The 25116-nt window shown below is 43.3% G+C and overlaps 1 protein-coding gene across 1 annotated transcript; it reads right to left on the bottom strand.

Moving 5' to 3' along the window:
• Nucleotides 1–687: 687 nt before the first annotated feature.
• On the bottom strand, nt 688–22540 carry SCTR (secretin receptor). Its single transcript, XM_085067035.1, has 13 exons — nt 22100–22540; nt 18453–18579; nt 14201–14311; nt 10199–10302; nt 9804–9901; nt 8705–8837; nt 7697–7850; nt 7547–7607; nt 6942–7011; nt 4224–4315; nt 3992–4130; nt 3772–3813; nt 688–2865 (listed from the first exon to the last, which is right to left on the bottom strand). Exons 1-13 carry the CDS (start codon nt 22142–22144, stop codon nt 2689–2691), a joined length of 1353 nt encoding a protein of 450 aa, XP_084923161.1. The 5' UTR covers nt 22145–22540; the 3' UTR covers nt 688–2688.
• Between the last annotated feature and the right edge of the window lie 2576 nt (nt 22541–25116).

The raw sequence follows: 25116 nt of genomic DNA, 5'->3' as shown, positions 1-25116 counted from the left end.
AGTAGCTCTTTTCTCTGGCATCCTTCAGCACAGCTAAACAAGCAAGATCCCCAGCAGTGCAGGGAGCCTTTGCACTGCCTGCCCAGGAGTTGGGGGAGGGAAGAACCCATTCCCCTGGGGGGGTGTTTGGCAGCAGCTTCCTACACCCAGCGGAAACCAGGACTAGGTCACAGCATCGTAACTCCAGGGCTGCCTCCTTCTGGCATCTTCCTGACTGGACATGCTCATCCCCAAGAGCTGAGGGCTCCAAATTCTAGCTGACATCCAGGGGGTTTTATGGAGCCTCAGCTCTTCATACAAACCAGGCCTGTGCTTGATGCCTGAAGCAAACATGTAACACAGAATCTGTGAATAATTCCTTTCTCTTGGTTATTTCAGGCAAGATAAACCAAACCAGAGTGGCCATGTAAAACAATAACATGCTAAAACTGGGGTTTTTTAAAATACAAAAAGCAACAGAATTTTTTTCTGGGGCATGTGGTGTGCCCCTGTTCGAATAGGTATCATGCTCAGCCTGGACTCCTCCCAGTCTTTTAACTATGCACTGAAGAGCTGAGCTCTTACACTGGCTTGTGGGAGAGCCAATAATTGCATCAGATCTAATTAATTACTTGTTATTGTATCTCTGAATCTGTATTTCTTCATTTATGCTGGAAGGAGGCACTTGCATTTAAAACAAACAGCTGCTTTGGCTTGAAGGATGAATGTTTAATTCTCAGACAGGGAACATACAAGTTGTTTCACCCTTCTTGGTCTCATATGTAGGCCAGAGAGAAAATAAGGTTACATTTTTTGGAAGTATCTGACTTGCTAAATGCACTGGGACAGAGTGAACCCCTGAGAAGTTCAGAGGCTCTGCTTGACTTGAGTGAGTCAGCAAAAAGTGAGATCTTTCATTCCAACCTTCATGGAGGGGCTTTCACTTCTGCTTTTGTCAAGGGACTGATCCTGTTTCTGTTCTTCCTTCCACTTGTTTTGGCTGAACTTTAAAGGACAAAGCCAGCTTGAAACCTTTCTATTTTCAAAAATGTAAGTTTAAAGTAATTCCTTGAAACATTTGCCAGTTTACAGTTTTACATCTCACTATTTTTTTTCATGGTCGTAAAGAGGTTCGACTCTCCAAGTGACCAGCATGAGCCAACAAAGCCAACCAGGTAGGGCAGGCTGGAGCAACCACGAAGTTCTCCCTGCTGCTGAGTGCCCTTCCTCTCCTGGCTGCCCTCTGTGTTCTGCTGCCTGCAGCTGGTGTGGGATAACTGTCAGCACTGCCAGAGAAAAAAAAAATTTTTTTTCTGAATCTCAGAGCTTCAAACAGAGCTAACAGCATTCAAAAACCTGTTTTGGTACAGGTAATTTAACCTTTAATGTATCCTTTGAACTTCTCTGCATGTTTGCCTTCTGATAAAATGGCACAAGCCTACCATGTAGGCATTTGGCGTGATTAAAAGCTCGTTGGAGCAGTTTTGGCAGAGGGGGTTGGGGACTGCTGCTCAGGCAGCATTTGACATGCCATGCATGTTTTGCCAATGTCTTGTAGCTGATCGGGAGGAGGGAGAAGTGATAAACACCATTTGCTTTTGGTTCAATCATCTTTGCCCTTGAAGAAACCCAGCCAAAAATCTCCCCAGCTAGGGAAATATGGACACAAAATCAAGCAGGAGATTTGATTTCATTTGTCAGATGAATTATTTTATCCCTTTCCCATTCAAACCAGGAAACTTTGTTTAATTATGTCCTTAAGAACATAAAGCTGTTCAGATACCTTTTGACAGCATATTACAGTGCACAGCCTTGCAGATTTCAGTACACTGAGGGACTATAGACTCTAAAGAGACTTCTGGTAGCCACTATGGTATTGTTTTTCACAAGATGGCTTCTACTGTCCAGTTCAATTGAGTTTCAGGTGTCTCAAGAGCTTTCATTTCTTCTCTTCAAAAACAAGCTGGTCAAGTCACAAGAGCTACAGACACAATAGGAATGAGCTATCTTACTGAAGATTTTTTGGCCACCCTTGGAACATGACATAATAGCTTTTTTACCATTTCAAAATGATACAAATACCCAAATTTGACCACCATTGTTTCCAAGTCTCCACTGTTAAAAGAGGCAAAGGACAAAAGCTTTCTGAACCTGCCACTGTCACTGGAGCAATGGATACGCAGTCAGAGAGGAAATTGGAGCTCAGCCATGCTTTATGTTCTCAGTGTCCATCATCTGTCACCACAACAGAAACACTTTGGTAAATTTTAGGGATTAATTAACTTTGCATTTCAAACCAATGGGCTGCATTAGAGGATGCCATGTAACCTTCATCATATAAAATTGAATGTCCTCCCAGCTTCTGTAGCAGAAGAAATAGAACATCAAAAACTCACCAGCTTGGCTTAGCCTGGAACATGTTGGAGAGCCACATGGAAAATGAAAGGACACATTTAAAGTAGAAATAGCAGCAGGTGTGGAAAGAAACACAAATTACTGTGGCCAGAAACTCAAGGAAGAGCATATTTTGGCCCATTTTGCTTTGCAAAATAACCATGGTGCTGCACAGGATATACACGAACAGATGTGCTTCAGGAACTGTTGATCTACAGCCAAGTCCTGCTTTCAGATATGTACACAAGACTCCCAGCTCAGTCTGTGGGACTTCACCATGTGTATCTGAGCATGGAGGTATCCTCAGGTGCACAGTTAAAGCACACTTGACCTTTGGAGGGTTCCTCTCCTGTGCTCTGCTGGGCTGGACCTCACCATCTGCATCTCCTGAGTCAAGCCGCTTCCTCCGTTACTCGCTGAGGTGCTGAGATGCTGACGAAGGTTTTTGCTTAAATACCACTGCCTCCATTTTCTCTGAACTTCCAGCTGAACCTAGGTAGAAAGGTAGAAAGGTCACAAAATACCTAGTTCAGCTAGTTTGTCTTGGAGCCCTGCACTGTGGAGAGCAGGGTAACAGGAAAAGGAGAGTGGGTTGCCTTTGCCAAGGTTTGGGTTTATTTGTTTAACCCCCAGTTTAAGGGGTTAAGGTAGGGCCTGTTTCTTGACGCTTCTAGTGATACTGTTGTTGCAACCACACAATTTTCTATTTAGTAGCAGGTGAAACTGTTCACAGAATCTAGCTGGCCCTAGGAAGTGTTTGGTTTAGATTTTTCCAGGATTTTAACTTTAGATCTAAAAACGGGACATTCTGGCACTCTAAGGTTAAAAAAAAAAAAAAAAAGCAGATTTTCTTTTTAAAACATTTTCTGAACCCTGTTAAATAGTCAGTGTATTTCAAAACCCTCCTTCATTTCAAAGTGGCAAGTTCTAGCGCAGAAGCCTGGGAGTTATCATGCAACTACAAAGCAAATGTTCCCTCGACCAAAAGCTTTACCTTATAAGAATCCTAATAAACTTGGACTGGGTATAGCTTTAGATAAATTCCCTCGTGATGATTGGGCAAATAAAACAGCCCTGGATGGATTGACAGATAATGGTATCACACATCAGAAAGAGTCAGCTGTCAGTGTGACTGTGAGAGGGTGCTCCCACCCTCAGTTCCCAGACAGTAATAATGTTATCTGATTTATGAAAGGGTTGCAGTAGTTGAGAGGTGAAGTTTGCATCTGGCATACAATTACCTAGGCTTGCCAGGTCTAGGAGGAATTTCAGGAGTGATGTTAGGTAACTGGGAAGAAAATCCTTAGATAAAACATGTAATTCATTGGGGAATGTATCCCACTGATTAATGAGGCATGCTTCAGCAGTAAAAAAGGATGTTATACACACAAAACTCACCTCACCATTAAGAAAACAATAAAGTACAGCCACAACAAAGCCCTAAAAGATAAAAGAACCATGGTCACAGAACTGCACTTTCAGCTTTTGAATGGGGATAAGGCATCTCAAGGGAAATCAGACAGCTTGGCTTTGCCATTGGAAACTCTAGTCTGTTGCAGACTTATATATTCTACCTCTTTTTCTTATTTTAAAGAAATAATAGCTTGTCGAATATTACCTGGAATGATCCAAGAGCCAATTCAAAAAACAGCTGAATTTCCATTGTGCCACTGCTTGCGTCATCAGGGAAAAAAGCAAAGACGATGTAGTGGACCCCAAAGAGAGGGATGAGGAGGAGTGTTGACTTTGCAAGTCTCCTGAGAATGAAAACAGAGTGAAAAGCTGGTGTAGAAGGAGCAAGAAATGCTCAGGTGGACTTGCATGTCTTATAAGGGATGTAAGGGACGTACTTGTATTGGTTGAAATCACTGCTCCGTCTTTCAGGCGAGCTGAGCTTCCTCATTAAGATTCTTAAAATGTTGACAAAGAGAACGAAATTAATCTGAAAAACAAACAAACAAAAACCAAGGTAAGAACGCAAAAGCAACACACCTAATGACAAACCCACTGTCCACTTATGTAACTGCAAGGTTTCAGCAAAACCAGTTCGGTGGAGTTGGACAGAGCAGAGAGAATAGAGGGGTTGGGGTTGTGTCCATGTTCCCATCCCAGTCCCTGTCCCTGCCTCTCCAGCCTGCCTGACCACCCTGAGCTTGGGTACTGTCTGCTTTCCCTGATGGTTTGCTGCAGCTTTAGTTATATGTAGAGCTTATTATCCAGGCAAATCACCAAAGGGCAGGGAGACCAGTTGTGATCCCTTCTGGCTGTGGGGTTCTGACAGCCTCTGCACAGTCTGGCCTCACTTTGGGTGCCAGCAAAGGGGCAACACTGGACTTATCACTTGCCGACTGGGGCTACAAGTGGTGTTTTTCCCCTACCAAAAAGACTCAGTGTGGTTTGGGATCAGGAGGCAAAATAGTTAAAAGTGGGCAAAGAGTCGAAAACTGAGTTGTTCCTTCTGCATTTCCCCCTTTCTCAAAGGGTGGACATCAGATAAAAACGCTGACCTGCTCAGTTTGGGTGCAGATGAGGCAACAGCTGTTTCTGGTCGTTTGACCCTCAGGCATAGAGTGGGAGTTGCAGGGGAGGCAGAGCCGCCTGAGCTGTGTCTGTATGTCTGTCCCGCGGCCAGTGCCTTGCGCCCCGCGGGGAGCGACCTCGGGCTGATCTGCCCTTGGCTTGCACAGCCCGCAGCCCTGCACCCCTTTTGCAACACCCTGCACCCCGGCAGGCCCTTAACCCTTCCCTGTGCCTGGAACATCATTGCAGAGATGCGTCCTCTGTGCCTGGGGGCACTGGAGCAGCGCTCTGGGGTGGTGGGTTTCCCTAAAAGAAGGGTCAGCTGGAGATGGGGCAGACACAGGAAATCCCTGAGTTCTTTAAAGTTATTGGATGGAAAGGGAGCAGCTGTGGCTGCTGAGATTTTGGAGAGGGTTGGAAATTTGGGGAGGAAACGAGTAGAGTTGGGAGGAGCTAGAGATGGAGAGCAGGAAGGAAAGAAATATTTCAGGGGTGATGGGGAGCAAAGGAGGCTCAGGTGTGGGTATTCTGAGGGTTTTAACCTATTAGGCAAGGGAAGAGCTGTGCAGGCTGAGCAGGACTTTTCGCTGATAAAAACCTCAGGGGAAGGGGGACAGGCTGGATTCCTGCCGGGAGGAATTGCCTGTGGGCAGCACAGGAATGAGCGTGAGCCTAGGAGCACAAAGGTGTTTATCGGGGCTGATTTTCTGCCCTTTGAACTGCTGAGGGCTGTGAGGAATACAGAGATTAGATCTGGGTTCTTAAGATTTGGCTGTTTGTTTGGTTATGGGCTTGAGTAAAGCCTCTTTTAGGTAAAACCTGCAGTCATGCAGGCGGCTTCTGCCCTCAGTGGCTTAACTAGGCAGGATCAGCATTCTGAGGACATTTGGAAGGCGATAGAATGTAGGGGCCGCCGAAAGATAAACTGATTGTGCTTTTTGTCTTGTAGAATGCCTGGGTCTTGTTGGCTTTTAAATATTGCTGAGTGGCTCCTAGCATGAGGGCTGTTCCATAAAGAAAATAGATGCCGTGGCCTTATTAAGCTGATTCCAAATCACTTGTGCGGTCTGCTGCTCAGCTTGTGGGGATGCGGGATTGCTCACTGGTCAATGGGGGCAGAACTTTAACCACCTTCTCTGCTGCCTGGGTTTCTGAGAGTGGGCAAATGTTGCCGTTTGTGTTTTGCAAACATAATAGTTCTTATTGGAAACATGAAAACCTCAAGCAGCTTTTGGGCTCTCATTTGGAGTGTCAGCAGGTCACTTGAGTGTAACCAGCAGTTCACGTTTCTGGACTAGGGTTTCACACAAATCATTGCAGCATGGTCTGACCAAGGGCATCTCCATCGGGCAGAACAACCATCCCAAGCAGCAGCTCCAGCCCCTTGGTACCTAAGGCTCTGAAGGAGAGAACCAGCAAATGCTCAAAACACTTGTGCTGAGTTTTACATGCACAAAACTGCCCTTTTCATCACTACTGCCTTGCACTGGGCAGGTTCACACCGAGTTTCAATGCCTGTGCCTTAATTCACTGAGCAGTGCCTCAGTGCTGTCCACCAACACGTGGTGTGTGCAGCCTGTGAGCTGCTTTTATTCCTGAAAACAAAAGCCAGTGGTCATGTAATGCAAGTTGGTTTTGGCTTTGCTGAGAGAGGAATTGACCAGCAGACACAAAAGTAATTGTACTGAAATGTACAGCCACTCATTTCTTCTCTGGAGTTTTCCTTGAAGCAGTCCAAAACAAGCTTCCACAAACCAGCCAAGTTCATATGAAATCAACAGGATGTGGAAACCTGATCTTCTTCAGGCTCTTGCTTCTTGGGAGGACACTCTAGCTTTCCTTGTGAATTTAACTTCAGGGCATTAGTTACTGACTAAGTCCTGCTGAGCAGAAGTTGCTTAAGCAGTAAATCATGGGTCACACCAGTTCAGACACATGTCTAAGATCAGTTCATTAACACACTTCTAAAGCATGTTGAGGAGATGTGCTCTGACTTCACAGTATTTGAAAATAACAGTTTGAATCTGCTTGTCCCAGAAAGGACTTACAAAAATAGACAAAACTATGGGGCCTCTAATGATCCACCAGGTATTGGCATCAGCATTGATGTCCCAGCACCTGTAAAAATAGAAGACAAGGTGCAGTCATTATTTATTAAAACATTGCTTTCTTTTCAAACAGGTTTAGTCTGTTTTGCATCTCAGATAGGCCCCTATTCCCTTGTCTATAAAACTAATTTCCTGTTCTCAGTGGTACAACGTGTCTGACGGGAAAGAGCCCACCTGCAATGGACAGAAATATGTCCTTCCCTTAAAGTACAAACACTGTTAAAACTTTTGAAAGGGAGAAGAGAAAGAAATGAAGTTTCACCATTCAGAAAGTCAGACACTGAAATCATCCTGAGCTGAATTCATACCTGAAGACCACCTCCTACCCTTGAAAATGCTTAAATGGAATTGGAAGCTTTTTTTCAGGTTGTTCAGCTGTACATTTACTCCCACCCACACTAGAATTCAGGGTGCCACCAGAGTAGGATGTTGGTTGATTTACTTGCTGCCAGCAATCAGAAATGAGCAGGACCCCATGGAACAGCCTGCACAGGGGCTGCATGCTGCCTCTGGTATGCCAGCTTTTCCCCCTCCATACCACCTACCCAATATTTTCATGGAGTTGCCTAGCAGTCGCCCATGCAGCCACAAACACCATTGGGGCACCTGCAATTAGAAAAACCAGTTACTACTTCATGAGTCCATCCCAAAAGCAGAACAAGCACAGTTATTCTTACTGAAGAGAGAACCAGTACCCCATCCAAGGGCGATGAACCACCAGAGGAACTTCCTTTCCGAGAAGAAAGAAATCACCAGGAGAGTGTGGAGGTACAGTCCCTCCACAAGGAGCCAGCTGTAGTTAGACATGATGCAATACTGAAAGAAGACCATGGTGAGCTTACAGCCAGCCTGAGGAAAGAGAGGATAATTAGCTCCTGCCTGGGTTTGTGTCTACCTTCTAACAGAAAGAGCGAGCTGTAAATTAATCTTGGCAAATAGAGATTTTATAGCAATTAGGGGACTAAATGGGTGTCCTCGAGACAGGCGTTCACATGACAAGAGAGCAGAGCTGGCAGTCCTAGATGCATTAATCAACTGCCTCACTAGGAGAACTGAATGTGTCATGTACACGTGGATTCAAGTTACTGTCTCAGGGGAATTTCACTGTTACTACTTTCTTAGTAGTACCAGTAGTGTTACTGGTACTTTCTTAGTACCGGTAACATTAATATCACCTTAAAGAAACCCATCAATGTATTGTCAATCTTTTTTTCCTAAGAAAAGCAGGTGGTAAATACAAACTAAAATGTTCTCAAAATGTTATTTTTCTGCAAAACAAACCCAGCAAAATCAGTGGGGTAAAACAAAACGAAACAAGCCTATTTTTGTTACCCACCCTAATTCTTATATTTTAGTTTAAAGCATTGACCATCATCTCCAGTATTGCTCACCCCTCTTCACCCCCAAATTTTCAAAATATTTTGCTGCCAATAAAAAGAAAAAGGTGAAAACACTTCAAAATTTGGGAGGTTGCTGTCCCAGACTGAGTGCAAGCCCATATCTTACTATCAGGTCTCACACTGCAGTAAGTCAGCAATATGTAATGTGTTCTCAGAGGAGGGGCAGAGCATACCTCTCTTCTCCTATAACCCCTCATGATGAATATAAAGCTGGGATAGAGATTTCCTTCCCTGTACACTAGATCCTGCTAGGATCCTGTTGGGAAACTAAGGAGTGAAGCTAGTTGGCAGGCAGAGGGTTACCGTGTATGCCCCACAGTAATTTGTGTCTTCAGAGGAAAACAAAACAGCATCCTTGATGAAGTTGGATGAGGCTCGCAAAATGAACGACGTGAAGAGATGCATGTGGATGTAGTTCCTTGTGCAGCGAAGTCTTCTGCAAAAAAAAGAGAGAGAGAGGCAGTGAAGTGACAGTCTGCACCAATGTAAGTAGCCTGTGGCTGTAAACAGCAGGTTTCAATCCTTCCTAGTGCTGAATTGACAAATGAAGAGCAGTGTTGTTCTGTCTGTGAAAGGAAGACTAATGCATCTCCCAAGAGTGATATCCTAGAGAAGACCTTAAAAGCTACAGTCACATCTGCTCCACTCAGGTACTAAAACAAGCTGAACGTTGCCAGGAAAATTGTGATTTCATGCCAATATGCTTGTTCTAGCATCCTTCCCTCCTTTCTGGAGTAACATGAAACCAAGGTGTTTATTCACACCTGGATGAATTTATTTTTTCTGCCAGCACAGTCCACTTATGCCTGCAGTGTTTTCTGTATTAGATCTCCACATAATCTGTGTCCAGAGGAGCAGCCTGAATATAAATTTGCATAGTAGTTGAGTTTCCTTTTGCCCAGAGGTGCCGCCCTGACATTTACTGTAAGGGAAATTAATTTCACTGAATAAGCAGCACAGTACAAATTCCAGGTTATAGGGATGAGTGAAGATAAGCTGACTGTCAGATTGCTCACAGAAACCTGAAACACCTTGCCAGAAGTCAGTGCAGTGGCACTTAGAACAAAGTTTTAGCCACAGTCTCAAGTGGGGAAAAGAGCAGCAGGGGAAAGTCACTCTGCTCAAGGGACACTGAAGTCATGGGAAGACCTTAGCAGGCAGTTGGAGCAAATACCACTTGCAACATGCATCCAGCTACAATTTGGAAAGGAGAGCACAATAAAATGAGCAGCCCTGACATTTTCTGGGAGACAAGATTTAGAGATAAATTTTGTCACTGATTTCTGTGAAGGTTTTCAGAAATACTTCAATTTTTAGTTTGCCCTGAAAGTAAATAGAATGATTTTTGTCAGCTGAGATGACCAAAAGTCCTGGCCCAATACAAACCAGAGATGCTGCTCACCTAAAGGAGGCCAGGATCACTAAGGCTATTGTTAGTGTCACAAGGGAGGTGCAGTATCCAATGGTGTACATGGTCTTCAGGGTCATGAAATAGGAACGCTGCAGGAGAAACATATAATCACATCTTTACCTTGTCTGTCTGGTAGAGATCAGCCCACACCAACAGAAATATCTCTCCTCCTATTTAATGAATACATTTCCTTGTAAAATCAGCTACTGAAATTTCAGCCTGAGCAACCTATTCTGATAGTTTGCAGGAAGCACTCATGCTGAAAACCACCTGAGTTAAATAGCCCCACCTGAGTTAACATCACAACATCAATCAGTCTCTCTTTAACATGTTTCTCCCCAGGGCCCCAGAGCAGCAGATCTGTGCCCATGGGCACTCAGACTCACTCTGGCCTCGCTGGTTGTGTCGTTGACGTTGTAGCCACAAGCAATGTCAGGTCTCGGGTACGGGTCTGACCAGCCCTCACTTGTACAGTTTCGGTACACAAAACCTGTGTGGTAACAATAAAAAAAGGCAGAACAGGGTATGACCATTTCCAGTTGTATCTTTGCTGTCCTCAAGGCTCAGTCACCATGTAGGGCTGCTCCAGGAGCCTGGAGAGTGTGTTCCCCCAGGCAGTGCACTCTGCATAGCTGGAGGCGAAATGCAGCTGAGCTAATTCTGTTGATACTTGCCCGGTGTACTTGTGTGGGTCATAATATTGTTTGTCCACTCGGGGATGACTGTGATGGATGTGTTTTTATTAATTGCAACATAAATAATACTGTTCAGTACATCTGGTGTTTCTTGGCCACTATTCCAAGATCAGCAAACATATGACTTGTTCAATCACAGATTCAAACTCCATGCAAACCTGATACTCTGCTGAATGCTCCCTCCTCCTCACTGTGGTTTGTCATGCTTCAAATAGAACACAAAACTCTAGATGATCACAGATTTTCAGTAAGATTTAAATGAAAACTAAAAGTCTTTTCCCCACAGTGGGCATTATTTTACACTGTTGATTTCCTTGCTTATTTGCAAATTAAAGGTTAGGATGAAATTCCCCTCACTTAAACTCAACTTCTGGAAAGCTAAATACTTGAATCCAACTACATCCCTTGTGGCTGTCTTTGGAGAAAAATAGGCATTTGCAGAATTTAACTCATTTTTCAGACTGGTATCTGCAGAGGACAGTTTGCCTGACCCTCTTCTGCTGGGATGTCTGACTTTTAGACTCCTAAAGCTGAGTGAGATGAATGCATAGTAAGCTGCACATGATTGAATAGGATAGTTTTAAACTTGCCATATTAATGTTTGGCCCTAAAGTGGAAGTGGGAAGCCATGCCCTCCACCTCTTACAATATCAGTGGAAGAAAATTATTCCAACAGGCATATAGGTTACGTGCTGAAGAGACTTAAAACTTTTACAAAGAAGTAAAACTACTGCTCACTGTCCTAATCAAACTGATCTGTCAGGTAAGAGCCATACTTTTGAAACTTGGAGTGAAATCCTGGCTTTGTTTCAGTGATGGCAATGCCAGCAGGGACTAAGAGGGGACATGAAATCAGCAGTCCTTCTTAGTACAAGCCTTGCCAGAGGGCACCACAAAAGTCTATTTTTTGCCCACACATTTAGCCAAGAGGACGTTAGGGTGTCTGACTCTTGCAAAACATTCCCACAGCGTTGAAGGAACAGAGGTAGATGCAAATGCAGAAGTGTTTGGAAATAGTTTATCCTCTTTGGAACCCTGCTGGAATCATCAGGACAGAGTCAGGGCTCCTGCTACCTCTGGGCTAATGCTAGTGACCTGACAGCATGTCTGCACTTGATTTGAACTCACCTCTATAAACCTGCAAGGCACAGCAAACATGCTGAGAACCCAGAGTGGGAAGAGCTCTGGGTGTGTCCTTATCAGACTATTATTCTGATGCTTTTCTGAACATCTTGTTCCAGCTTAGCATCTTTGAAAGGGCCAGTCTTGCTTTATAAGTCAAAATAAAGCATTTTTTTCTATGCCTTGCTGCAGTGCAGCAACAACAGGAAAGAAACAGCTCTCTCAAATGCTTCTCCCCAGCCTGCCTTGGCACCCAGCAAGGGGGTGGTGTGGTGGCAGATTCTCTACTTCAGCGTCAGCAGTTAAGACACACTTGCTTAACTCGGAGCAAATCTTGTAAACATGCCCGTGACTGTTTGGTGCCCGAGGCTGTCAAAGCAGCTCAGACAAGAAGAGGTGAAGTTCTGTGTTGGTGTGCACATGCTATTGCATTAGAGGCAAAGCACAGGGGATTACACCAGGCACATCACATGGATGGACATGAGGAAAATTTTAACAATGCTCCTTGCTTAGGGGTGACACATTAAGGAAACTGCAGCATGTCCCACTCAGAGCAGACTGGGGGTCTGCAGTCTGTCTAAGGATTGGGCTTGGTGTTTACTGGTAATTTGGAATTGTCTAGGCAAGAAGGAACTCTGGCTAAAGGGATGGCTGTGGAACTGGGGCCATCTGATGTGTCCCTTGCCTCTGAATCCTCATGATTGTCACACCTTCCTTCATTCCTTGCCTGAGACACCACTGTCAGTTCTGTGATTTGGTTCCAGATATTTTTGTTTCTTTGGTCTGCTGTGTAGAAAGGGACCAGATAGTCTGGGCTGCAAATGCAAGTCTAGATGTCAGCACAGCGACCAGGGTTTGGGCAGAGCTCAGAGACATCTGCAAGGCTTAGCATATGGGCCTTTGGCATTTGTGGCTGCCCATCTGCTTTGTAAGTGGTGAGGAGAGAAACCTTTTGCTTTTCTTTTGAAGCAAGTAGATTTTTGTTTTTCTTTTTCAAAATTGTTTCAAACAGGGCAATGACTGTAGCAGTAAATAAACTCAGGAGTCACAAGCCAACCACAGTATGAAATGAAAGAAGAATGTGGCCATGAGAATGAGGTTAAACTATTGCTGACTTTGACCCAAAATGCCAGATGCAGAGACTGAAATTAGATGAAAATTATGATGCACCAGATCTAGGGGTTTTGTTTTAAACACTGTCACTTTGATTATTGTTTATCAGCTTCTCGATAAGGAGGGCAACTAAAGTTTAAACTGGTAGACTATCTCCAAGATAAGGCAGTGAACATTTGAGATGTAATTATGACCTTTGGATGTACAAATTCCTGCTTTCCTCCCCCGTGAGAAGGCCAGAGGCAGGAAGCAGTTCCCTCTAGTGGTTGTACCAGCAGGGATTTCAATTACTGTATTTAAGAGCTGGGATCACTATGCTAAAGATTTGTGAGTGGATGCCAAATGGATGGTTTCTTTAGCGATCTATGTCTTTGTGTAGTTTATCCTTTGACTTTAAACCAGATTAAAGGACTCAAAGGGCAGATAATGTTCGTGTGTACAGAAAGTAGCACGGTGTTTATCTTAATCTGAGTGGCTCAATTCTGATTTCATTTAAAGAACACTAAGTGCTTCTCCTCTGAGTTATATAATCTCTATTAGACAATCTAATACTTTGTCTCCTGTTTCTCCCTTCATAAAATGAATCTGTGTGCTTTTCTGTAAGTACTGGACCTCATTAATCTGTGCCCTATAACTGAAGAATGCAAAATCCTCTTCTGATTTGAATCATTAACTCCCTAAAGAGAAATGTAAACACATTTCTTAGGCATTTCTGAAAAGCATAAATGAACAGAAAGCAGGCTTACTTAATAGCTCATGATTACTGTAGCCTACTGGGAAAAAATGTCACTTCATTTCTAACTTAGAAATCCCAGAAATAGACAACAAGCATTGCTTGTGCTCACCTCTGTTTGAGTGAATTGTTTGGTGAGCCATGAAACCTGAGTTTCCATGAGTTTGTGCCACTTGTGTGGATCCTGTTGCAGGCAAGAGAAAAATCCCCAGTGCAGATCTCCTCTTGATGAAGGCAAAAAGGGGCATCTTTTCCACCTGCCTAGCTGGATGTTTTGCCAAAACTTGTGTGAACCTAATGCTGTGTGAAGTTTTGTCCCCATCAAGCTCATCTGGGATCAGCCATTGGCTTTAGGAGATTTTAAACGGGGAAAGACAGAGATAAACACAGAACCTGAGTGAAGAAAACCCCTTTCCTGAAGAAATCATGCTGAAAACTGCTTTTCAGGATAGCATTTACTTCCTTTACTTTTTTCCACCTGGCTAGAAAAAAATAAACACTTAAAAGATCTTACTACTTTAATTCCAGGCTTTCCCATGTTTAGCTTAGTGTTGGAAACACAGCTGTTAAGTAACTATTTTTCTTTAAAAGAAGGAGAAGAAAAAATTCATTTCAAGTTCAGACCGGACAGTGGCATCTGTGTAAATAAATAAAAATTAAAGTGTCTAATAAATAAGTGTTTAATAAAAAACAGCTGGGCCAGAAAAACATCATTGTAGCATTACCTTTTTTCCCAGTCAGCATCTGGAAGAATTCAGGGCAGTGAGCATTGACAGTCTGTCCCACAGTGGATGAAGGCCAGCAGCTCATGTTATCCCACATTCCAGCACATCTGCCTGGGGGGGCAACAAGGAAATACCATACAGCATCTCCCAGTGACATAACACCATGAAACTTCTCCCAACAATGAAACACTGGGAGACATCTCCGAGCAGCACAACATCATGCAACATCTCCCACAGACCAAGGCAGCTACAGGACCAAAGATGCTCAGTGCTCTGAAAAGCAAGCTGGATGAGACAGAGTGAATCCTGCTGAGACCTGGATAGGACAGAACAAGTCCTGATTGCCTCACACCAACCCCAGCAATCTCCAGATCTGTCCCATTCTAGTCCTTGATTTTGCTGGTCTTTACCAGACACACAAAGAGCAACTTGAGTCATTGTGAACCTCATATCAGGCCCTTGGCTACCCATCTGTTTGCTGGTAACTACTGAACGGCCCTGGAAAGATGCAGGAAATCAGATGGGAATTTTTCAGCTTACTTTCAGTCTTTTTAAAGCTCCCACTTTGAGTCGTAACATTTCACTTAGATAATATTTTTGTGAACAGGGAAAAATGCAACTAGATGACCCTGCTTGAGCAGGGAGGTTGGAGCAGATGACCCACTGGTTCCTTCCAGCCACACCCATTCCACAATTCTGTGACTAGGAGTTTAAACAGCTTCAGGAGGATACTTAAACCACAGATCTCTTAAATCACAGAATATTCTGAGTTGTAAGGGACCCACAAGGAGAGTGCAACTTTTAAATGAATGGTCCATTTGGGGATCACACCCACAACCTAGGCATTATTAGCACCATTCTCTAACCAGCTGGGCTAATTTCATACTGTGGAAAGGACAGAGAGGAACAGCATCAATGTCATCCTTTTACCACCATAAATCATTCACCATGCCAAGGCTATGCTGAAGGGAATAATGCCAGCAGACCACTCACTGAGCTTGGCTGCCCAGACTCACCCCATTTCCCTCAGTTACGTGCAAGGACTGTTTCTTTTAAGGATGGGTTTGTCATGGTCCCCTCTCACAGTCAGGGAGAGAGGGAGACTTTTCCAGCTGCAGGCTTGGTTGTGTTGCCTGCTGGCAGGGCTAGTAGAGATGCACCAGGGAGCTGATTTGGTCATCAGCGGGGCACAGCATAATGGTGATCTCTACTTAGATATCTTGCTTAGGTGCTGGAGGCTGGCATGGATTAATTTCTTAGTGGAGAAGACCTACATTGGATGCTCTTTGTACCACAGAGAAACTGCAATCCTACCCTTATTTTGCTCTTCTCCAGACACAGATTGAAATAATTCAGGCTCATTGCCTTTTGCCTCCACTCACTGTCAATGGTTTTAGCACAGCCTTTTTTTGTGGTTTCTGTAACATAACAGGGGAAAAAAAGGCCACTGGGGCATGTCAGGACTACCCTGTGCCTGCTGTATCCGGACGTGTGCCGTCTGCCCTGTGTGCTCCCTGAGAGCTGAGGGGAGGAAGTGCTGACCAAGCACTCTACTCAAACACTTCATGCTTTATAAGGCCAACCTCCATTAGCCTGACAAAAATATTTACATTTCTATAAATGTATTGATTTCCTCCTGCGCAAAGTCCTAGTGCCTGAAAATACAGAGCTGTTCATAGCCAGGGCAGCTCCTCAGCTCTGGTATCCTCCCTGTGCCAATGTTTATAAGACTTGGTAAGGATTTACTTCAAAGCAAAAGTTTAAAGGCAAGCAAAACTTCACCTTGGGTGATATTTATGACTTAACATGCTGCATTGTTTGGTTTATCGAACCTTCATGCCAACACCACAGGCATAAAACTCCCAAATCAGACTCGGTGCTCAGAAAAATCTGGCAAAATTATGATGTTGGGTGGTTTCCATCCAGGAAAAGACAAAAACCAGCTGAGCTATTCCTCCTGCAGGTGGGCTTATTGCCACTCCTCATAGATGAAAGCTGGTGCCTCTCATGCCCAGCTAGATAAAGAGCCTCGGGGTGGAGACAAAACACAGCAACACCTCTCTCACACAGTCCTGTGCTCTTTGGAATCTCCCCCGAGTAGCATACAGAGCATTCTCCCAGCAGCAATACACGGTGTCACCATGATGAGAGGTCCCAGATCTCCCTGTCCTGCTCCTTGCTCCCAAGAGAATTTTCTTGTCTTCACTGATGCACAAAAAAGAGCATAACAGTGACTTGTGTTACATTAACATTCCACTGCTCCCTTTCTCAAGCTAATGTTATCTCAAGGGCAGAGTCCCTTTTCCCTTTTACTGCAGGAGGATAAGAAACACTGCTCAGGTACTTTGTGCCTGATTCCCCAGCAATTAATTCCTTGTGTTTGTGCCATCTTCACAGAGATGTGAGCACTGCAGCAGAGATGGCATGGTGAGAGTTTGTCCCCTGCTTTGAGGTTTTTCCTGCCTACACCTGTCAAAGCTTCTGGGGCAGGTGTAGGGAGAACAGGGTATGGAAGGTGCCCCACATGCTGCAAAGCTGTCTTTCTCCCTCCCTGCATGACCCACCAAGGGTATGGACTGAATTCCTGAGCTTTGTTTCTCTCATCTTCTAACTGAATCCCTGTGGATTTTCTCCACAGGGACTTCAGGCATGCAGATACCTTAAAGGCTGGAGGAATTTTCAGGTATGTTACTTCCCAGAATAAAAGCATTACTTCCTAATTTACCAAGGTAACAAACCCCCCTTAGAGTCTAGTAGAATTTTAAGTAGAATTATCTTGTTTTAAAATTCCAATAATGAAAGGCCTTGGGGGAATTTTAAGATGTGGATCCAATTTAAAACTGGATTAAGTCTCTGCTGAGAAGCTACTATTTGACTGAGCTAAAACAAGACTGTCTGTAAAACGGTGCTGCCTGCTAATGCTAGTGTCTGCACAGTCCTGTGGAGTTTAACTTGTCTGCATCTTTGGAGCTCTGGTGCAAAGTAAACACAGAGCTAAGCATTAGAGCCACATCACAGGATCAAAGCAGGAAAATAAATAGGCTGACAAACAACCCTCCTCTTCACTGAAGCAAACAAACAATACTGATTTATTCATATCATCAAACTTCTTACATGCAATGAGACAGATCCATCTTGTGGAGTATCTGGAAGCCTGCCATAAGGTATCCTGTCACTGCTACATGGCTGTAATGCCCTGAAGCTGTGCTCACACCCCTCAGTCTGCAGGGGACAGGGATAAAACAGTGACAGAGAAAAATGCTAGGCATCCTAAGAAACCAGGCAATAGATCTCTCTGGCCTTTGGACCACATCACAGTAAGACAGTTCTGTGTCTTCAACACTCCCTGTAAGAGAGGAAGGCTTTGAAACTAAGAAAAGACCTTAACTCGAGCTTCACATGGTAGCCTATCTACAGCCAGGATAGCCTGTGTACATCTCATGGGAGCTCCTTCCCTTTTCATGCTGCTGAGGATCTTGCCCATGTCAAGGTCCACAAAAGCCACCAGCAGCAGTTCAGTCTGCGAGATGCTGTAAGTGACACAACCTCTTAGTGGTGATCTCTGGTCACACAAAAATAGTCACATATGTTGCCTACACCCAATGTTCTCTTCGAGATCCTGACCTAGCAGCTGCCTGGGGGAACTAACAGTTCATAGGCAAGGTTTAATGATCTTTTGCACATGACCCCAGTTCCTCAGCTGTGAAAGCAAAGTAGTCTACGTGATGAGGACTCAGTACCACAACTTTCCCAGGCCAAAAAACTTCCTTTATACGATGATAAATCTTGCTGAAATTAAAGAATTCTGTCAGGAGACAGTAACTTAGAGTAAGGAGGAAGCAATGAGGACCTTCAAGCATGTGATTGAAATGTTGGCTGCCGGTCTTCATTGATTTTTAAGGCAAATATAGTTAAGTAAATTTGCACTTGCTGGGGTGACTTTTAAATTATCCTTGTCCAAGAAGAGATGATTGCAATGTGCAAGATTTTGTTGCTGGTGTGTTGCCTAGTTGTAAGGATTGGAGTTGAGCAACTGGGTTAGGAGGCTCTCACAACTCTTCCTGTCACAGTAAGGTCAAAATCTCATTCTCAAAGACTTGTGACAGATCTTACCTGTTTTTCTGCTCCTAAAGAAGAGATGTATGCTAAGCACATGCCTCCTATGGGAAGGGATATGGGGTTATCTAAGTTATCTGAGACACTCAGCTCATGTGAGAGCAGCTTTTTTCATGTGCATTTTTTCAGCCTTTACCTGAGCTCAGGAGCAGATCATTTTCAGTCGTTCTGTTCCTTTCCTCCAGGGAAAGAATCTCCACACACTTTTCTTCCTCCCTTTTCAGGACGCTCAGGAGGTCACAGACAGGTGGAATAGCTTTGATCTAAAAATTTTAAAAGCAATGGAATCACTTTTCCTCTTAAAACTTATAAAATCTCGACAGAATTTACCCTTTTAATGCTCACATTCCCAACGCAAATCTATCAATTGATTGTGGGCAATATTTCCTTGAAATACAATTTCCTTGAAACACAGTCAATTTTCCCAATTAAGTCTGCATTTTTGTAGTAGAAGCAGGCAAGCACAGACTGAGTTTCTGTCTTCTCCCACTTTTTTGCTGACATTACTGACATTGAGAAAAATGTGTTTTTCTGCTAAATTAAATACATGAGCAGGATGCTCTTCCAAAAGACTGCAGAAACATCCAGGACACTGCTGGAGTCTCCCAGAGTAATGGGGTATTAATCACTCACCCTGGTAGTGTTAAATCATACACCTGGCAGGTCATTTTCCTGGGCACAAGTGATCCAAATATGCCCATAGATTGTAGACCATCCAAGCCTGTTTCACTGCTACCATCTGGTAGCTGCAGGAGCCCACCTGAAAGCAGAATCTCACCCAGATTTTTATGAGAACCTAGATAGTATTTTGTCCTAAGGTCATTTTCTCATCTTCTCATCTTCTCATCTTCTTTTCTCATAAAACTATGTGGAAATGTTAGTGTTCACTCAATCCTGATGTAGCAAATAAATGTGTGTTTATGTTTCATGCAGCTGGACCAAAATGAATGAAAAAAACAAACAGCTACAGACCATTAAAATGACATGTATTGAAACTCATTGCAAAATTATTTACAGGATAAATAAGTTTTAATAATAATAGTCTTAATAGTTATGTCATTCAGAAAAAAATACTTTTACCCTTTCTATTATTTTACCAGTGTCTATTCTTTTTGACACAAGAAACCTAAATATAAGTGGATTCCCATTATAACAAAGTAGATAATTTCTCCCTCATGTATAAACCGGAAATCTCTATAAATTCTCACTATGGAACTTTTATGTACATATAGCTATAAATGCATATGTACATATACATATATTGAAGAGATTAAAAGCCAGTCATCAGGAACTATTAGTTGAAAAGTATCAGATAGAATTTTCTTATGTTCTTTGTTCTGGAAAGTTAACCCGATAGTATCACATTACTGCTCAACCTAATAATTCTTGTAGCATTGCTGATCATTTTCAGATTAGATTTGGGAGAAAGAACAATCCCTGATAACCTCGTAATGAGAACTATTACTTTTCTACAATTAAATTTTAGCATACCAGACATTAGAGACCATATTCCCACCATATTGGCTGGAAATTTTTTGAGTATTGTATTTCTGAACAAAGTTTGATCTTTTCAGCAGTCTATCATCTAATTGGTCTGATATGTTTAACTTCAGTATCCTTGTCCTTTGTATTTGTGTGTAATGAAATAAATAAACTAGAAACCACCTGGTTTTGCACAATGCAATTAACTTTCTGGAATCACATGAAAAGACTTCATATGAAAGAAACTGTATCCTGATGCCAGGATTTGGATGCTGAGCATTTGAAGTGGCCAACATAACCACTGGTTTGCATGTGGGTTGTTAAATGATACTGAACATATGTAAAAATAAATGCTAGGAATCATGTTAACAACGATCTCAGGAACAGGGGTATATTTCATCTTAAACAAGCCTCTACATTGTGTGGGCACTGTTTTCTTTTAAGAAATGTGGGTCCTAAAAAAGTTTTTGTTTTAGAAAGATTTAAATTCTGTGTGACTTCTTTAGAATGAGGCCACATGCTTTTAGCACATCCAGTTGCAAAGACCACCCCGATGATCTGATACAGCATTACTTTTTTACATTTAATGTGTTGTTCAAGCAGGAATGCAGCACAGGTAATGCCTTACAGTTACTGTTTTACCCCACAAAGTGATGTCCACCCTATTCTTCTAATCAGCTGGATACCCCTACCTATTAATAGATGTGTGGCTAATGGGATTTTAAACCCAGGGAGAGCAGAGAGCCTCCAGGTGCTGGTTTAAAGACCCTGTTTTCCACAAACACTGTCTCTGAGCCAGTCTGCCAACGCTGGCATCCAGCGGAGCAGGCTGGGTGCGAATGCGGGGATGTTTGCGGAGCGATGCGAAATCCGCTTCCCATGCCACGGCCGGATAACCCCACTCTGCTACCAGCTGTGCTCAGTCTCACTCGTGTTTACCATCCACAAGTGGGAGCAAACTGCCTGCCCCCGCTGCTTGAGAACGAGCAGGAAAAGCTGCTCCTCTACGTGCGGTTTCTATGTCTCTTCCTAAACAGTTCCCTGAAAGAGTTTTGATCTCCTTACCACTTTATGAGCTACTAAAAGGATAATTAACTCTATCCCAACTGAAACCAGGACAGAGAGCAAGGTATCCTTATATTTTGTTTGAAGACAAGATACCAAATCCATTCCAAACAGAGATAGCTGTAATAAATAGATCTCCAGGATGGGCAAGAAGCTGCAGTTCATAATATTGATAGTAATGCCAACACAGTTTTTAAAGTGTGAAATGAATGGATCTAAACACTATTCAGAATTCACAGCTGTTTCATTTTAAAATAAGTGAGTTTAGTTTAATGATAGGATTTCAAGAACAAAAGATGCCTGGCAAAATCAAAATAGGTATTTTGAAAGATTAAAAGAACCAATAGAAGAAGGTGCTCTTGGGGGCACCCTGAGCAGTGACATCTATGTACTGAGTCCTTTAGCTAGTAATAAGAATAAGGAACCAAAATTACAAGAAAACCATGACAGTCACTGTTTTTATTGCAGAAGACAATCAAAAGGCAACAGGTTTGAAGACTGCATTCACTCTGCAATGAAAATGTCTAGGTGGAGCTCAGATTATATCACAGCTGGAACCAAATGCCCTGCTGGGACAAATAAACTGATTTTTTAATTAGTTGCAATGAAACAGTGATTTGATCCTTTCCTAACTTGTCACACCCAAGCTGGACATATTTCACCCCTTGTTTTATGCGGGTGCCTTCAAAATCTGAATGAGCTGAGCAGCAACTGGAGATCATAGCCCAGGTTCCACTCTCCTTCCTGACTGATCCAAGTGCCTGGAGCTCAAGCCACATAAATCTCAGTAAAGTGATAAAGCCAAAAAAAAAAAACCAAAACCCAAACTTTGTGGTTTAAGCATTGCTTCACATTCCTTAAATCTGAATCCAGGGGGGCACTGCTAGACAGTGGCATTATCCCTTAAGGGATTGATTGCTGGTATAACTCAGGAAAACTTCTCTAAATATCATCAAATCTTTTCTCTTTCATCACAGCACCTGCTGTGTTTGCCAAAGCAGGTTAGTAATGCTGATTTCTTTATACAGGTGGGGAAACTGAGGCATCCAACATCTAGTCACCTGGCCACTGTCAATTAGTGCAGGAAGCAGCAAGAGCAAGAATAAAATTTAAAAATCCCATGTTCTGCACTGATCTTTTAAAACAGAGACACCACAACTTCATAGAATAGAGGTGCACTTACTCAGACAAGATCTGATTCCATGCAAATGGGAATAAATGGATATGAGCACCTACCGGAACAGTTGAAATCCAGAAGAAAATCACCCAGATGGTCCACATAGTCAATCACAGTCTGTTTTCTTCATCCCTTATGCATCAGAGCTCACCAGGCTGTTTGTATGTTCTCCAGCGTTGCTCCAAGCTCTTTTCACTTCATCCTTTTCCCTCCTTGCTTTTTTCCCTTCCCTGCTTTGACCATCCTTAGCCAATGTTTCTCTCCAGCTGCTGAGTTCTAGAGAGCATCAACAGTGACAGGACCCCCCCTCCCGTCCACCCTGCAAGCTCTCCTCCTCCTCTGCAGAAGCGCCCTGTCCCAAGAATTACAGCACCTCTCTTGAGCATGTTCCTACTGTTGTCTGCCTCCCTTCCTGGCTATTATTCACTGTTATCGACGGGTGTCGCTGGGGAATGAGCATTCCTCATGCTCCCACGATAAGGAACTAAGCAGGACTCCCGTGTAAGATGTCAGCCCCGCAATGGCAGGGGCAATTAATCAAGGGGAAGTACAGCCCTGGAATAAGTGCTCTGCTGAGGAGCTGAGTTGGAGGAATGTGATTCAGGCTGCCTGCCCTGCTTCTGCTCTCACTACTCTGCACATGCTCTACACAGGGAGCACACATCCCTGAGAGCCAGAAATCAGGAAGCTGGCAGATCCTGCTGCAGGTGAGCCAGCTGCCTGCATGTCCCACCAAGCCCAGGTGAGTACAGCTGCCAGACCCAAAGACAACTTCGAGTCTGGGATAAACAGGGGATTTGTTCTTCCCACCCCTGCCAAAGAGGACTCCAAATGCTCCCTGGACTTCAACCTCTTATCCATCATCTGAAGAAACAGCCAGTCTGCATTTTGTCCCAATGCTATAAGCTGCAAGGTGTCATTGCATTTGTATCCCACTGGTACCTCATGGCTGGGATGTAGATTCCAGCCATCATGGGTTCCCCAAAGATGGTTCCTTGGCAGTCCCCTCACCTGTCAGCAGAGCACTCTTTGTTTTGCATGGCAAAACTCTGGTAAAGGGGCTGTGTGCTCACCTGGGTGTGAGCTCCCAGCTGCCAAGGCAGGTGCTACAAACCTTGCTTGCCATGTTCACTTGTAGGACAATACTGAATATGGCTTCAAAAAAGACCCGAAGTTTGTACCTGTGCTCTTTCTCAAAGTACAACAGCCCTCAGCTTGTGTCAAAACATCTTTTACCACCTATTCCAATCTACCACCACCAGGCAGGTCAATTTAATGAAGGGCTGCCCAGAACACAGATGTGCTCCAGGTTTGCTAGCAAAGTCAATGACCAGGAAAAATATATGGCTAACTGCCCGTGCCCTAAAAATCCAGCCATTGGATTAAATAAGTCATCTGCCGAACAGCACAATGAGGGAATTTAGGTTTCCTAGCAAGTGCTACCCTTTCCATGCCCACTCTGACTCCAGTTCATCTGTATATGTGCTCATGAGAATTGCTGAGTTGTGATGCTCCCTGTTTCCCTACACACCACCCTCATCTCTCCCCACAGCCCCAGGGCAGCAGTCAGGCAAGCAGCATTTGCTCTAACTCTACACTACCTCTGCCCTGCTCATCCATCACACTCACACAGCATCCTTTCCCCCCAGAATGGCAAATGCTTCGGTCTTCCTTGCCCCTGTCCACACTAAACTTGTGGTGACTTTCAATTCTTGAAGACATTTGCTTCTCCACAGAGTTTGGTTGAAAATATCAAAGGGTTAAACAAACTGTTGAAAAGGGGATCTGAGAGGCAGCCAGACAATGTCACTGTAGTAGTCTGAAGAAACCACACTGACAATGCTGCATCATCTCTGTGGGGTGCCAAGTCTTTCTCTCTCTTCCTTTGGCTGAAGGAGTATTTTATTACTCCATTCATGTTGTAGCAACTTTCCCTGAAAGCCAGCACTCTTTCTTGCATTTATGTAATTGAGGGAGCTTTGCTTCTGAATGTACTTTGGAGTGTGAGGCTTTTTCCAAAATAGGCCTAGGAGTTTGGAGAGTCAATGTTGTATTTAAACACCAACAGTGTGAACTAACATTTTGTGATACTCCCACTTTATTCATGTACAGGCTGAGCATTTGAAAGAAGATGGATGCAAAATAAAACCTGGGAAATTATCACCTGTGCAAACCACTGCTTGACTCCCAACAGATGTCAGCGCAGTGGGACAGACAGTGAGGGCTGGGAAACCTAAAAGCAGCAGCACACCACAGAGAATTATTACCAAGAATTCACAGAGCCCCAAATGAGGTGTTTGTTTAATTAAACAATGGCTGTGTGCACTTGCTTTTATACCTACTCAGTATATGCCTTGTAAACTTGTCACAGCTGGAATTTCTTTCAAGTCTGATATCTAAACCAGGAAAAAAACATTTGAATTTTTTCGCACAATTTCAAAGGACTTTTCACTTTAACTTTAGGAGTAAATAAGAGAAATTACTTTGCTTTGTACTACTCTGATTGTAGGATTGTTTACTTTTCAAACACAAAACAACTTTGATTGTAAATATTTATTTATTAATATTTAAAAATTCCATTAGTGCTTGAAATAACTAATTTTTCTCCTTCCTTTGCTAAATAATTAAATTGTTTGCAATGCCTCTACTACAGCTTGAAAATCAGGCCACACATTTTCCATCTGACATTCAGAAAATAGAGATGAAACTGACACAAGAATCACCTATTTAACTCCTGGTTCACAATCTTTATTTATACCAGCCTTCCCAAGGAAATATGAAGGTTTGTTGGCTGATCACCCCCTCTTTTCACCTACCTTTTCCATTCATTTGCTAGTTCTCAGGAAACTTTACAGAGTGCTTCTCCAGAGGTGCATCATATTGAGACTCTCTGATGTAGAAGCTGACACAGTTTTTTGTTTACACTCAACCATCACTGTCCAAACAAACTAATGTACGTGTGAATTGGGAGGAGAAATATGTTGTATTTTGCCTCTATGTGAGAAAAACTGAGCAATTTATTCTTAGAATATCAAAGAAAAAAAAACCATTGTGGAAATAATTCTGTTTATCTGTG

Source organism: Lichenostomus cassidix, chromosome 7, assembly GCF_008360975.1.
Source record: "Lichenostomus cassidix isolate B80296 chromosome 7, HeHo_3.0, whole genome shotgun sequence".
In the NCBI taxonomy this organism is placed as follows: domain Eukaryota; kingdom Metazoa; phylum Chordata; class Aves; order Passeriformes; family Meliphagidae; genus Lichenostomus; species Lichenostomus cassidix.
The sequence above is the reverse complement of the archived record's forward strand: the minus strand, read 5'-3'. Positions and strand labels throughout refer to the sequence as shown.

Coding starts and splice junctions, on each gene's coding strand:
- SCTR (XM_085067035.1), bottom strand. CDS start 22,144: ATGTGGACCATCTGGGTGATTTTCTTCTGGATTTCAACTGTTCCG. Junction 18,580..22,099: donor TCTGGATTTCAACTGTTCCG/GTAGGTGCTCAT, acceptor TAAAATTTTTAG/ATCAAAGCTATTCCACCTGT. Junction 7,012..7,546: donor CAACTCCATGAAAATATTGG/GTAGGTGGTATG, acceptor CTATTTTTACAG/GTGCTGGGACATCAATGCTG.